This window comes from Herpailurus yagouaroundi, unplaced genomic scaffold (genome assembly GCF_014898765.1).
Source record: "Herpailurus yagouaroundi ecotype Mexico unplaced genomic scaffold, PumYag 557, whole genome shotgun sequence".
Classification (NCBI taxonomy): Eukaryota; Metazoa; Chordata; class Mammalia; order Carnivora; family Felidae; genus Herpailurus; species Herpailurus yagouaroundi.
Genome location: NW_024412774.1, coordinates 503927 through 517878, shown reverse-complemented (window position 1 = coordinate 517878; position 13952 = coordinate 503927). Strand labels below are relative to the sequence as shown.

The following is a 13952-nucleotide window of genomic DNA, read 5'->3' as shown; positions in this document are numbered from 1 at the left end:
CCTATTTTGGACATTTCAAAGCTCATCCGTGTTGTACTTTCAGTAGTTCATTCCTTTTATGGCCAAATAACATTCCACTGCATAGATATGGCACATTTTGTTTATCCATTCATCAGTTGAAGGAAATTCGAGTTGTCTCCACTTTATCGTTGCTCTTAACATTTGTGCACAAGTTTTCACCTGGACATATATTTTCACTTCCCTTGTCTATCCATCTAAGAGTGGAATTTAGCAGGTCATATGGTCATTCTACATTTAACTTCCTGGAGAAATGCAAGACTGTTTTCCAAAGTAGCTGCACCATTTCACATATCCACCAATAGTGGATGTGGATTTTAACTTCCTCACCAACATGTTACCACCTTTAATATTGTTGTTGGTATTGTATCATGGGCCTTTTTCAAACTTTATTTTTATTTTTTTAAGTTTGTTTGTTTAAAGTAAACTCTACAGCTAATGTGGGACTTGAACACATGACCCCAAGATCAAGAATTACATGCTTTTCTGACTGAGCCAGCCAGGCGCCCCTCAAACCTTTTCATTTGTGAAGATTTTCAACAATACCTACAAAGAGAATAGTCAATGACTATCCATATGTCCAGCATCTTTCTTTTTAATGTTTATTTATTTTTGAGGGGGGGGGGAGAGGGGCAGAGGGAATGGGAGACACAGATCCGAAGCAGGCTCCAGGCTCTGAGCTGTCAGCACAGTGCCCCCTGGCAACGTGGCTGGACTCTGAGGCTGTCCCTGTCAGGGAACGGTAGGAAGCTGCCCAGCCGGACCCCACAGAGAAATACTCGCATCATCAGGTGATAAGGACAACCCGGGTGGAGGCACAGTATACCTGAAGCCCTGTTGCCAGGCCTGGTGACTCTGAAGGCCAGGACCACAGTCTGGCCAAGATGGAGAAATGGCCATGGTGAACATGACAGCAAAGGTTGTCTGGTGGAGAAGGAAGGTGGCAGGGGTGGGACAGCTGAGGAAGAGCAAGGGGCAGAGGGGCAGAGTTAGGGAGGTGAGAAGCATGCAGCTGAGAGCCCTGTTGTTGGCCCGGATCATAGGCATGTCCCGATGCCTCAGGGACATCACTAGGAATAACATGGTCAGGCTGGCCAACGTGAGCATCACTGAGGTCAGCATCAACCCCAGGGGCTCGTCAAAGACCAGGAAGGTGTCCATCCTGGGCAGGCAGTGGACTCTGGCCTGGCTTGGGTACTGCTCCTTGGGACACAGAAGACATTTCTTCATGTCTGTGGGAGACATAGAGTCCTGCCTGCCATGTGATGGTAAGGAGGCCAGCTACAGGGAGGGAGGATCCCATGAGCATTCCACATATTCCATGTACTGATTCATTCATTTCTTCTTCTTTCTTCTAACTTTGCTGATGTATAACTGACAAATTTGTGAGGTATTGAAAGGGTACATTGTGATGATCTCCCTGCTGGTGGGTCTGGCTGGATCCTGGAACTCAGGCTGCAAGCAGAGGAAGGATGAGCAGAAGGTGCTGTCAGTGACCAGTCCAGGGGCAGGGGGCTGGGTTCCTGTGGGAACATCCCAGGGGAGCATTCCAGTGTCCTTCCCACACAAGAAGGCAAGGCTCCTTTCAGCAGAAAAACACCATAGTTATACCGAAGTCAGACTGGAGAGGCACCCACAGACGCAGCAAATGAAATAAACCTTCAGGCGGGTCTGATAGTGGCGAGCCTGGGAACACTGTGTGCAATGGTGCCATTCCAGCCTCTGGGGCGTGAAGGACACAGGTACTGATCTCCCCCCTCCACAGCCTTCCCTTGGACAGCCAGTGGATCTGCTCAGGACTTGCAAAGGGATGGTCTGACTCCCTGAGCCCACCTCCCACCTGAGGGCAAGAGTCATGGGGAAGGAGGCTGGGGGTGAGAACACCTTTGAGGAAAGTGTTGGGGTGGTGGGTCCCCAACCCCCAAAGGGGAGCACCATGTTCTTTCCTGTCAGGCCAGTTGAAAAGGACTTCAAGAGAACCCTCTGAGAGTGGTCCAAGGATGGGCGTCTGACTCTCAAATTGGAAAACCTGAAGGCCATCAATGGAAGAAGGGGGTTGCAATGGAAGGAGTCACACACCCAATGCTGGCACCAGGGGGCCAGGGTGTCTCTGTGAGCCACAGAGGACACCTGGACATACCTACCCAAAGCTGGCAACTGACTGTTAATAAACAAAACAAGGACACCTGTCCCGCCGCGCCTCCCAGATGCTCTATGGGAATGTGTGAGGTGGAGTGTTTTTCCATCTTCCCAGTAAATTCCCCACTTCTTCGCCAAGCAGGTCCCTGAGTACAGACAAGAAAAATACTCTAGGGTAAGGGCGCCTGGGTGGCTCAGTTGGTTGAGTGTCTGACTTCAGCTCGGGTCATGGTCTCATGGTTCGGGAGTTCAAGCCCAGCATCAGGCTCCTCATCTAGGATCCTCTGTTCCCCTCTTTCTGCCCCTCCCTGGCTTGCATGTTTTTCTCTCTCTCAAAAATAAATAAACATTTTAAAATCTTTAAAAATTACTCTAGGGTAAATCCCTGATGCAAACTCTAATACGACATTGGTGGCTCCAATATTTTCATTTTGGATGATAAGTAAATGCCTCTTCTCCCCTCACGGAAGGGTCTGGTTATGGCCAAAAAACATAGATGAGTTACAACTGGCCCAATTTAGACCCCCCCCCCCCACATTCTACATCAGACAGCCACTTGGACCACTGGCCTCTGAGTTCCTCACTGGCTTTAGTTCGCCAGGACTGAGGTGATCTGTGTACAACTCACCCGGAGCCCCTCCTCCATCAACTGGACCATCATTCCACCCCCTGAGGAGGTTTGTGGGTCACATACATCTACGTGGACAGAGTAGAACAGGCCTTTTACAGTTTTATGCCCTTGGAAAATGTCAAATCCTGTAACTCTGTCTCCATTAGCATCAAAGATAATCTCTGCCCCATTGGTGATCTTTAAATGCACCTTCCTGAGAGGACACAGAAGCTAGAGGAAGGAAGAATGATGTCATAGATAGGGCAGGGCCCGTCCCTGGGGGTCTGTCCTAAATGTCACAAGCCAATGACCCTGTGATGAGCAGGTGACACTCCAGGCAGGGCCAACTTATTCACAAGACCCATGAAAATATTTGAATTTTACCCACTTGTAAAATCAGAAGGAAAAAATCGAGGGGTGCGTGGATGGCTCAGTTGGTTAAGCATCTGACTTCAGCTCAGGTCATGATCTCAGTTTCGTGGGCTGCAGCCTCGCATTGGGGTCTGTGCTGACAATTCAGAGCCTGGAACCTGTTTCAGATTCTGTGTCTCCCTCTCTCTCTCTCTCTCTGCCCCTCCCTCTCTCTCTCTCTCTCAAAATGAATAAACATAAACAAATTAATTAAAACATCGATAAAGTTATAATGAATAGGTAATAATGAATGGAACCTGGATTTATGTTTGCCTAGATAGCAAGGCAGTAGTAAAATATGATTTTTGATATTTTTTTTAAGGGAGGAAAGGACTGGGGCGCCTGCGTGGCTCAGTTGGTTAGCGTCTGACTCTTGATTTTGGCTTGGTCATGATCTCATGGTTGTGAGTTCGCATCCCTCACCAGTCTCTGTGCTGACAGTGCGGAGCCAGCTTGGGATTCTCTCTCTCCTTCTCTCTCTGCCCCTCCCGCATGCTCTCTCTCTCTCTCTCTCTCTCAAAATAAATAAACAAACCTAAAAAAAAAAATGAGGAAGGGACCGACAAAAGTCATAGGGCAGCTGTGGCATCAGGAACTCTGTCTGGCCCTGCACTCCCTTCCTCAGCTTCCCCACTACCCCCAGTAGAGTCCAAACCCCACTGGGCCTACACAGCCTGGTGTCTGCCAGCTTGCGATCCTGATCCCTCTGAGCGGGTCTCCCATGCCTCCTCTACCCCGGCTGTGTGACTGCTCTTGCCCATCCTGGCTGAAGAGCCCTGTCTCTGTCCTGCCTTCCCGGCTCGAGCAGAGCGAGCAGCCTCCTGCCACCAGCCCCTCCCCGAGTCTTCTACACATTCTCTGTCACCTTCCAAAGCTGTAAGTACCGCATCCCATCCCTGTGCCCTTCAAGGCAGGGGCAATGTCCCTGCTACTCGCTTCCCAGAAAGGGTGCTCCCGGCCCCTCAGACTCCTGTTCCCTGAGCAGAACCCCACTACCCCACCACCCTGCTGTTCTCCACTGGCCCTGGCTCCTGCAAGCCCACACATGCCCTAAGGTGGCATCCCAGACTGCTCCACGAACTTGCCTTCCAGGGTACAGGTGGGATGCAGGCGAACGGAGAACTCAGGGACACCAGGGCTTGGCTGCTGCGCTGTGGAAGCAGGAGGCCTGCAAGGCAAGCAGAAGATGCAGGGGTGCTCAGGATGGGCCAAGCAACTGCAGCTGCCCCGACCTGCCCTGGGCCACTGGGCCCAGCAAGCCCTGCAGGGTCTGGGAGGTGCCCAGAGACTCTGGGCATGGCCAGGGCCAGTGTGGGGTACTGGTGTGCGAAGCCTCAGCTGGACCTGTCCTGGGCCATGGGGCACCAAAGCCCTGCACGTTCTGGGATACACCAGGCCTGGCTGGTGGGGCCTTATATATATGGGTGTGGGACCTTAGATAGACCAGCCCCGAGCCTCGAGACCCAGACAGCCCAGGGCAGATGTGGTGCTGGGTGTGTGGGGCCTGACCTGGACTTATCTCAGTTCATAAGCTCCCGCAAGCCCTGCAGGGTCCAGAGGACACTGGGGGTGGTCAGGGCTGGCATGGTGCTTAGTTGTAGGACCTGCCCCAGACCTGCCCCGGGCCATGGACTAAGGCAAGCCATGCAGGTTTGGGAGACACTGGAGGGCCAGGACCGGCATGGTGCTGGCTTGTTGGACCTGACCTAGACCTACCCCTGGCCTCAGGCGCCTGGTAGACCTGCAGGTTCTGGGAGACTCCAGGCCTGATTAGGGCCTGCAGGTGCAGGACATTTAGGTCCTCACCCAGACCAGCCCTGCGCTTTCACACCCAGCCAGCCCTGAAGGCTCCAGGAGATGTCTGAGGGCCCGGGCCAGCGTGGTGCTGGGTGTGAGGGGCCTGACCCGGACTTACCTCAGTCCGTAAGCTCCAACAAGCCCTGCAGGGTCCAGAAAACCCGGGAGGGCCAGGGCCAGCGTGGTGCTGGCTTGTGGGGCCCGAACCAAACCTGTATCCATCCTCCAGGCCCAGCCAGCGGGCAGGTTCTGAAAGATGCCCACAGTGGCCAAAACCAGTATGGTTCTGGGTATGTGGGGCCTGACCCAGAGCTGCCCTGGGCTTTAAGCTCCAGCAAGCCCTGCCGTGTCCAGGAGAAACTGGAGGGCCAGGGCCAGTGTGGTGCTGTGTTGTGGGGCCGAACTCGACCCACCCCCATTTTCTGGGCCCAACCAGTCTTGCGGGTCCCAGAAGACACCAGGGTGCTAAGGCCCGGCCTAGTGCTGGTGTGGGGGACCTCACCTGGACCAGTCCCCAGCCTCTGGGTCCACCCAGCCCTGCATGATCCGGTGGTGGCCATGGCCAGCCTGGTGCTGGGTTGTGGTGCCTGACCCTGACCTGCCTTGGGCCCTCGGATCCAGCAAGCCCAGCTGGGTTTGGGAGATGCCATGGGTATCCAGAGCAGGCATGTGCTGGGTTGTGGGGCCTGACCTGGATCTGCCCCAGCCACTTGGCCCAGCATCCCTGCAGGGTCTGGGAGATGTCAGGCCTGACATAGGCCTGCAGCGTTGGGGTGTCTGGGTCTTGACTCAGACCTCTCCTGGACCAACTCTGGGCCCCTCGGCCCAGAAAACCCTGTAAGGTTCGCAATACTCCTGGGGTTGCCTGGTCTGGCATGGTGTGGGGTATGTGGGGCCCGACTCAGACCACCCCTGGACCTTCCCCGGGCCACCAGCTCCAGCAAGCCCTGCAGGGACAGGGAGACACCAAGGTGACCAGGACCACCTGACCCACCTGACCTGCTCCTGAGCCTGTAGTGTGAGTGGGAGATGACTAGCAGGCCAGGACCTGGGAAGGCAGGTTGTATGGTACCTTATCCAGAACCACCCTGGGCGGCAGGCTGCAGTAAACTATGAGCGGAGGGGCGGGGGCTGGCATTCTCTGGGGGTGGCCAGGGCCTCGGGGTGCGGGTGCATGTGGCTGACCACAACCTGCCCCAATCGCTAGGCCTAGCAAGACTTTCATGGTACCAGAGACCTAGGTTGCTCAGGAGGGCTATTATGTCCATGGGTGTTTGGCACTCTGTCTACCGGAGGATGGCTTCTGTCTTCTCTAGTGCCCACTGAGAGTGATGTTGGAGGGGGCTCAGCACAGGTGCTGGTCTGGCTTAGCCCCAGCTGGCCAGAGAGCTGCCCTGCTTCCCACGGTCCTCATCTTGGGCCGAGATGTTCACCCAGTGCCACCCGAAGTGGACAGCCGGCTGGGTCCAGGAAGCACGTGAGACGTCTGGCCAGGGTCCAAAGGAAGGACGGGAACTCAGGTCTTGTTGCCAAGGCTGGCAGGGGTGGGTAAGTAACTGACCTGGGCAGGGAGGCAAGGGGTGAGGACAAGGAAGCATGGAGCGGGGACTCGGGCACAGGCTGCTTCTCGGGTGTACATGAGCCAGGACAGAGCTGGGGGACCCACCCACCCGAGTTCCACCACATCCCATGGACACCCTCAGTCCTGGGCTAGCGGTAGGGGGCAGTCACTGTATTTAACAGAGCCTGGGACACGGTCATCTTGTAATGGCACTCCACCTGGTCTTAAGGGTTAACTTGCTTCAAGCTTATGCACCCCTTACCTGTTGACCTAAGTCCCTCGGTCTGTAGCAGAATGAGTCTACCTTCCTTGAGATCTGCAGACCACTGCTCCCCAGGAGGGAAGGACCAAACTTTCCAAGACCACATTCAAAAACACTGGAGCAGCAAGTCTGCTCAGGGTCACATCGCCAAACTACGAAGCAGCTTCCCATCTCTCCTCTTCTAGCCCATGGAGATCACAATGGTTCGGCTTCCAGCAGACTTACTTTTAAATTGAGATTCACCTCAGTGTCATTTGGAACAAAAGTTTCTGTTGCTTACAAATTGTTTGGAAGCCTTGGTCTGGCACCAGACTGCCGCCCCGTGGATCTAGCATTCAAGTTGCCTAATGATGACAGGGTCTTTCACCCTGACTCTAGAAACAAAGTGAATGCTCTCTCCAGGGCAATTTCCTGAGGTGTCTTGCAGAGTTATAAACACATAAATAAGGCCAAAAGATCAGGCCAATTTCACCTACCAAGAAAATGAGTCAGGGAACTCAGGTCACTATGAGTGTATAATTTACAAGAAGGAAATAATAAACCCTCAGCACTTGGATTTTATTTTTCCATCTGTGGCTTCTGCATGCAGTAAGCACCTGCTTGAATTCAACACTCCAGGGACCAGCAGCCAGCAGGAGATGAGAGAGAGGTGCAGCTCTGACCACCCAGGTAAGTAGCCCCTCTTGCCCCTCCTGACACTTTATATTTCTGTGCCTCCTTTAATTTTCTCTAAGGCACTTACACTTCCAGCAAGCATCTGCTTTCTCTGTTTACTGGCATGTAAACTGTGGGCTCTTGGAGACCAAAGCCACATCAGTCTTGCTCACTGATGTGTCCCCCTCACACCCTGTCCGGGCCCAGAATAGCGCCTGGTAGGCGCTGCTGTCCAACAGATAAATGGCATTCGGTCCTAGGCTTCGGGAAGTGGGGTCCCCATCTCCTTTGTTAGGTCCCCAATCCCACTCACGTCCTCCTGCTACTCCATCTCAGCAGTCGCTATAGCCACCCTGAGCCCAGTCCCAGAGCTGTGAAACCCTCTTGAATCATTATCTTCCTCCCAACCTGAATTTCAAATAATAACTTTTTAGTATATTCTAAACATACTATTGGGATGTGCTTATACTAAAATATATCATTAGTATTTAAAAGACTATTTCGTATTAGAATTTGTTTAAATATGTCCCGAATATACCATTCGGATAATTAATAATAAGATATACTATTCATAATTAACATAGTATTTATTATTATTTATATCCCAAACTATACTATTGGAACATATTTATACTAAAAAAAATTCACCTGAAATTCAGATTTTACTAGGAGTTGTCCTATATTTTTATATGAGAAATTTGGCAACCCTACTAGGACATATACATATATTAAACAAGTTATACTAAATATATTTATATTAAAAAGTTTTAAAAATATAATAAATATAGGTAATAGTTACACTAAAAAAGTACTTATTGTTTACCTGGAATTCAAGTTTAGGTGGGCATCCTGTATTTTTATTTACTAAATGTGGCAAGTCTACTGTGGGACATAGCTACACTGAAAATTACTTCTACTAATCTACATATATTTTATAATTTTTAAAAGATACACTAAATGTGAAACACATTAATACTTTTTTAAAAATCGCTGTTATCTGCAATTCTGTGCCTCCTGTGTTATTGATATGCTAAATCTGGCGATCCTATTCTGGGACATATTATATTAACACAGACTTATATTTAAAAATATTTTTAACATACGAAATGTGAGACACTCTTATAGTAAACAAACAAGAAACCACGTTGTTTAAATAGAATTTCTGCCTTTCGTTTGGCAAGCGCATAGCAAAACGAGAGCGCTCGGGCAGCCCTCCCCATCCTCTTACCAGTCACCCCGCACCATCCTCACGTAGCTGCGCCGCGGCGTGCCCCGTTGCCGTGGCGACCGAATCCCTCCAGGGTAACTCTGGGGCACCGTGGGGGCGAAGGACCTATTCCGGGCGGCTTCCGATTGGTCGGCGAAGTCCCGTGCGTTACGACCCCTCCTTCCCCGCCAGGGGGCCCGTGGCGCGTGACGCTCGGGGACGATTCTGTGCGTCCCTCCGAGCCAATGGCGGTCGCCCGCGGCGCGCGGGGTTCTGGGAGTTGTAGTCCGCGCGGCGGCGGCAGGGCTCGCTCGCAAGCCGAGGCGCCGCCATGACGGAGCGGCCCTGGCCGGAGCGGAGCCCGCGCGCGGTGAGTCCGCCGCGGCCCGTCCGGCCCTCCCGCCGCCCGTCCCTCGTCCATCAGTGCGCCCGCCGGGCTGGCCGGCCGCGGGAAGGGGCCGCGGCGCGGGCCGAGGGCTCCGGAGTCGGCGGGCGCTGGCCGGGATCGCGTTAGAGGAAGCGCGGGTGGAGACGAGTCCGGGCTCGGGCGGGAGGCACAGCCCGGGGCAGGCGGCGGGGCCGAGCCGGGTCGGGGAAGCCGTCGGGGGGCCCCGAGGTGCCCCGGGATGAGGGAGACGGGCGAGCCTCGCAGGCCACGCGGGGGGCTGAGGTGGAGGGGGCAGGGGGCCGCGGCGCGCCCTTCCGCCCAGCCCTGGCCCCGGTTGGCATCTCCCCTCCCCAGAAGCCGGGGCAGAAAGCCCCTCCACCCTCGTTCGTCCGCTCCGGACCCCCCTCCGCCCAGCCCAAGCCCTCCCTCCCCCCACCAGCCAGCAGCCCCGAACCTGACACAGTGTCAGCAACAGATGTCAGTGCCCACCCCAGGTAAGCCTGGCCTGTCCACGTGGCTTGGAGCCCCACAAGTGACACTCAGAGACCCCCTCCGCACATCAATCCAGGTTACCCCCAGAGTGGATCTCCAGGACCTCAAGACCACAGCTCTCCCTACGTAGGCCCCAGAGCCTCCTTGCTACATAGACGTTAAGTCCCCGCCCCATCAGCCTAAGACCCCTACATCTCTCAGGACCCCTCATCAGCCTGGGCTTCCCATGTGGTCCACACCCCCACATGACAACATCATCCCCCCACTGTGGACCCCAGACACGTGCCCATAGGCCTCGGGTGCTTTCGGCTAGGGGCCCCACTTGATCCCCTCTAGATCCTCCATAAACTCAGCTTCTCCCCACGTAGACTTCATCCCAGGACCCCGGAGGGTGCTGAGGGGCTGCAGTTCTCCACCCTGGAATCTGCCCGGGGCGCACTTCCCTGCTCACCGGCGAGAAGGGTAAGGTCTGAGATCCCAGAGCAGAATGGCTGCTTGAACCTTGTGGAGCTGCGAACGGGCCCTTTTACTTTTTAAAAACTACACATAGGAAAGTGTTACTACAGCATAAGAGTGTTTTTGCCTGTGGTCTCAGCAGGGGTGACAGAGCTTGTAAACTCCCAGTCAGGGTGCTGGCGTCAGAAAGCAGGCTTGAAGCTTACTGGCAGGGCACAGCCCTCGTGAGTTGCCCTCCCTGCCTTGGTACACCTCTCCTTTCTTCCTGATTGTAAAACCCACACACGTGCACATGGAAAGTTCTCCAGAGGATCCAGAAGGAAAAAATCACATGGAATGTTCCTCCGCTTTTCACTTGTCATAAGCATTTCCCATGTCATTAAAAATCCTTCTTCAATGGTTTTGTTCTTTCCTCCCCTCCCTCCGCATGATCACAATACCATTTGGGGGAGATTCAGCGACTAGGAAGAACACGGAGTACATGGCTGGCCACCCTTGGGCCTCTTTCCCAGTGGCCCTTTTTGGGACCCTCATACATCATTTTGCATCCCACTCTCCCCTGTACCTCATGCCATCTATATGTCATGTCTGTGCTTCCCTTGAGCATGTAATGTTACCATGTATTTTGCAGTCCTAAATTCTTTGCCAGGTGATGGGAGGGCAGTTGATCCCGCCAGGCTTGACTTTTGGGCACTTTTGTTGTGAATCTTGGTGCCTAAATCTTTGTCCCAATTTCAGATAAATTCCACAGCATGCGAACTTCCAGAATCGTCTTGATATACAAGCTGCCACAGTGCTTTCCAGAAAGGTCGTGCCAGCTTTTACTTTCATCATCGGATCAGCACAGAGTACAAGTGTTAAAAAAAAAAGAAAAAAAAAAAAAAACCTGCTCGTTTTTATTTTTATGACTAACATTTCAGTTATATGTTCACTATAGGAAGCTTGGAAGATGCACAAAATGCTATTTTCTCCCTGTCCTTTCCACTTTCCCTCTGCTTTTAAAGTCTCTATCCCTCCCTTGTCCTCCTTACTACCTCCTCCTTCAGCTCTAACTTGGCCAGAAGTAGACAGCATAGGCAAGTAGAAAAGGCCAGAAAGCTACAGGCAAGGCAGGAGGCCTCTACTGCGCTATTGCATAGCATATCCAGCTGTTTCCATTTAAAGGGGATTTAAACTCCAGTTCCTTATTTTAAGTGCTCAGGAGCCCTATGTAGCTGATGCTACCACGTTGGACAGTACAGGTGGAGAGCATTTCTAACCCCATAGGAAGTTCTGCTGGGCAGTGCTGGCTACTCCACCAGGGCAGGAATCCTGTTCCCCTAGATGCTCTGTAAACCGTGTGTTGAATGACTAAATGAATGAAGGATGGAAATGGATACTAAGCTAAGTAGGGAAATGAGATATGTTCATGAGGAGATGAGGGTTGTGAAGACAGCACAGTGAGCTTGAGGAGACAAGGGTGACATTCTGAACCAGAGCGTGGTGACAGCTGAGCTGGGATGAGCATCAGAGAGGAGTGTGGGTGGAACAGTAGGTGCAAAGGCCCTGGGGTGACCAGTGTGTTGTCTTCACAATGTAGCCTGTGAGGGCCATGTGTAAGATCAGGTCAGAATGAGATGGGGAGGGCTAAGGTCAATTCCTTGGGAACTGGAGGTCAGGGCAAGGAGGTGGGGAGCCAAGGGGAGTCCTGAGCAAGGTGATGGCTACCATCTGATGTGGCCACTTTGCGCCTGCCCCTCTCTGCAGGCCCTGACTGCTGACTGCATCTGCCTGCCGCCACCTGGGTTTGTCTGGAGCTGCTGGGACTGTCCTGGGATCCAGTTCGCTTGCCCCCTGAGGCCGGAGAGATGCTCCCGCTGGCCAGAGCCCTCGCCTCCCCCAGGAGTCCCCAGACCCCAGCCCTGAGGGAGCAGGACAGGGCCCCTCAGCTGGCCGGCCCTGGGGATACTGAGGCCTGGCGCCTGCGTTTCCGACAGTTCCAGTACCGCGTGGCAGGAGGGCCACACCGCGCGCTGGGCCAGCTCTGGATGCTGTGCCGCCAGTGGCTGCGGCCCGAGGCGCACTCCAAGGAGCAGATGCTGGAGCTGCTGGTGCTGGAGCAGTTCCTGGGTGCGCTGCCCAGCAAGATGAGGACCTGGGTGCAGTCGCAGGGCCCTCGCACCTGCAGGGAGGCCGCTAGCCTGGTGGAGGACCTCACACAGATGTCACAGCAGGAAGGTGAGGGGACGGGCCTCACCCCTGAGAGCGAGTGGCTGCAGGGGAGGAGCAGGTGCCGGGTTTGGGTTCTGGCCAGTGTCTCTGTGGCCCGGTGCCCAAGGATCGCGCTGCTTTTTCCTTTCGGACTCACAGTGTCGCATCCACCCAGCACTGCTCCCACCCACCCCCCACCCGCTCCTGTCCCGTTCCCCCTCCCGACCAGCAGCGCCCCAGACCATCTGAGCAGAACCCCTGCCTGTACATGTCCTACCCAGTGCACATTGTCGTATCACACACCTGTGTTTTTGATTTTGTTTTTTTTGTTTACATAAATGTCATTGTGCTGCACACCTCTGTCTGCCTCACTTCTCTCAGTCGGTAATTGAGGATTCCTCCATTTTACCATGTATCCATCTGGCCTGTGGCTTTGCATTTGTCTGCTCTCCGTCAGAAGGACCCCGGGTCCCTCAGCCCACACGAGATGCTGTGGACCACGTGCCTCCCACCTCAGGCCCTGTCCAGGGATCCTGGAGGTGGCTAGTCCCTCCCCTGCTTCCAGTCCATGGGACACAGACCCATCTCAGAGGTCCACAGGCTGGTTGTGGAGACAGACACCTGGGGCCACAGTTGTCACAGAATGGGTGTTAGAGGGAGCTCAACAGATGGAGGGGACTCCGATAGCTGCAAGGTCCACAGGCGGATCTGATGCTACCTGGGCTCCCCTCTTCCCCACAGGTGCTTTGTCCTCATGCTTTCTTGCCCCTGTGACTCTGTAGAACTCCCAGCCTCCCAGGCCCATGAAATGGGTTCCCTCTTTCCTAGTAATGTCAACAAAAGTGCAGACCCCATCACAACATCTGGAGGAGGTCAACTCAGGGCCTGGCACAGGTGCTGTGATCAGGGTGTCTTCAGGCCTTCGGTTCAGAAAAGCCTTGAAATCTACAGAAAACAGGGGTCTCAGGTCTCCACACTGCCTGCAGGAAGCTGGCTGACGTGCTCAGGAAAGCTGCATGTCCCGTTTTGCAGAGGCAAGAGCCTAGTCCAAGTTAGAAGGCACTGAATGCCATCATGGACTCTTGTTCCTGGGTTCCTGTGGCATCATGAAGACGTGCAAGGCAGATAAAGTAGCCCTTGGAATTCACTGTTCCAGGGACAAAGAGGCCAAAAAGCTTTTGCATCTGGCCCCTGGTGGACCCACACAGCCTGCCACACTTAGGAGGCCCAGGCTAGCATTAATACTCTGCTGTTGCCATCTTGAGATTCTGTATCATTTTTCAGCAGGGGGATTGTGTACATGTTTTGCACAAGTTGTGGTCCTGTGGACAGTGAGGTAGTTGGAGCAGCAGGTGGCTGGGCATAAGAAGGTGTTTCTACCTGCTGCGTGAATGCCTAGAAGTCAGGGACATGGGCAGGTGGCATCTGCATGCTGCTGTCTCAAGATTAGGCTTCATTCCTTGGGTGGGGAACCTCCTGGAGGGTAGTGAGTGGGAAGGAACAGGAAGAGATGCACACTGAGGATGAGATGTGCCCAGGGGCTGGCTGGGGCAGGGCTGTGGACAGGGTGCCTAAAGCCCAGATGAAATCCAGTGGGAGCCTGACTCTCTTTCCTGTGAGTGGTCCTCTCCAGTCGCTGTGGCCCGCAGGGTGAAGACAGAGCCAATATTTCCATTCAAAGTTCCTGATGGCTGGTGTCTGGAAAAATATCTGAACAGAACAGGTCTCTTCTCATTTTAGTCCATAGTGTGTCCCTCCCTCTGGCCC

General features: G+C 53.8%; 2 protein-coding genes across 10 annotated transcripts in view; one reads left to right on the top strand and one right to left on the bottom strand.

Moving 5' to 3' along the window:
- Positions 1-526: 526 nt before the first annotated feature.
- On the bottom strand, positions 527-10581 carry LOC121023371 (translation initiation factor IF-2). Its single transcript, XM_040465186.1, has 5 exons — positions 10561-10581; positions 8681-9324; positions 4264-4346; positions 1903-2047; positions 527-1473 (listed from the first exon to the last, which is right to left on the bottom strand). Exons 1-4 carry the CDS (start codon positions 10579-10581, stop codon positions 2034-2036), a joined length of 762 nt encoding a protein of 253 aa, XP_040321120.1. The 3' UTR covers positions 527-1473; positions 1903-2033.
- Positions 8941-13952, top strand: part of ZSCAN1 (zinc finger and SCAN domain containing 1) — a 22954-nt gene continuing 17942 nt past the window's right edge. The window contains exons 1-3 of one of the 9 annotated variants that reach the window (XM_040465300.1): positions 8941-9029; positions 9908-10001; positions 11742-12212. In XM_040465300.1, the coding sequence (XP_040321234.1) occupies positions 11843-12212 (370 nt within the window). In that variant the 5' untranslated portion in view covers positions 8941-9029; positions 9908-10001; positions 11742-11842. Of the gene's footprint in view, positions 9030-9091; positions 12213-13952 lie in introns of those variants that run through there. The other 8 variants (XM_040465301.1, XM_040465296.1, XM_040465295.1 and 5 more) reach the window with 8 other exon arrangements.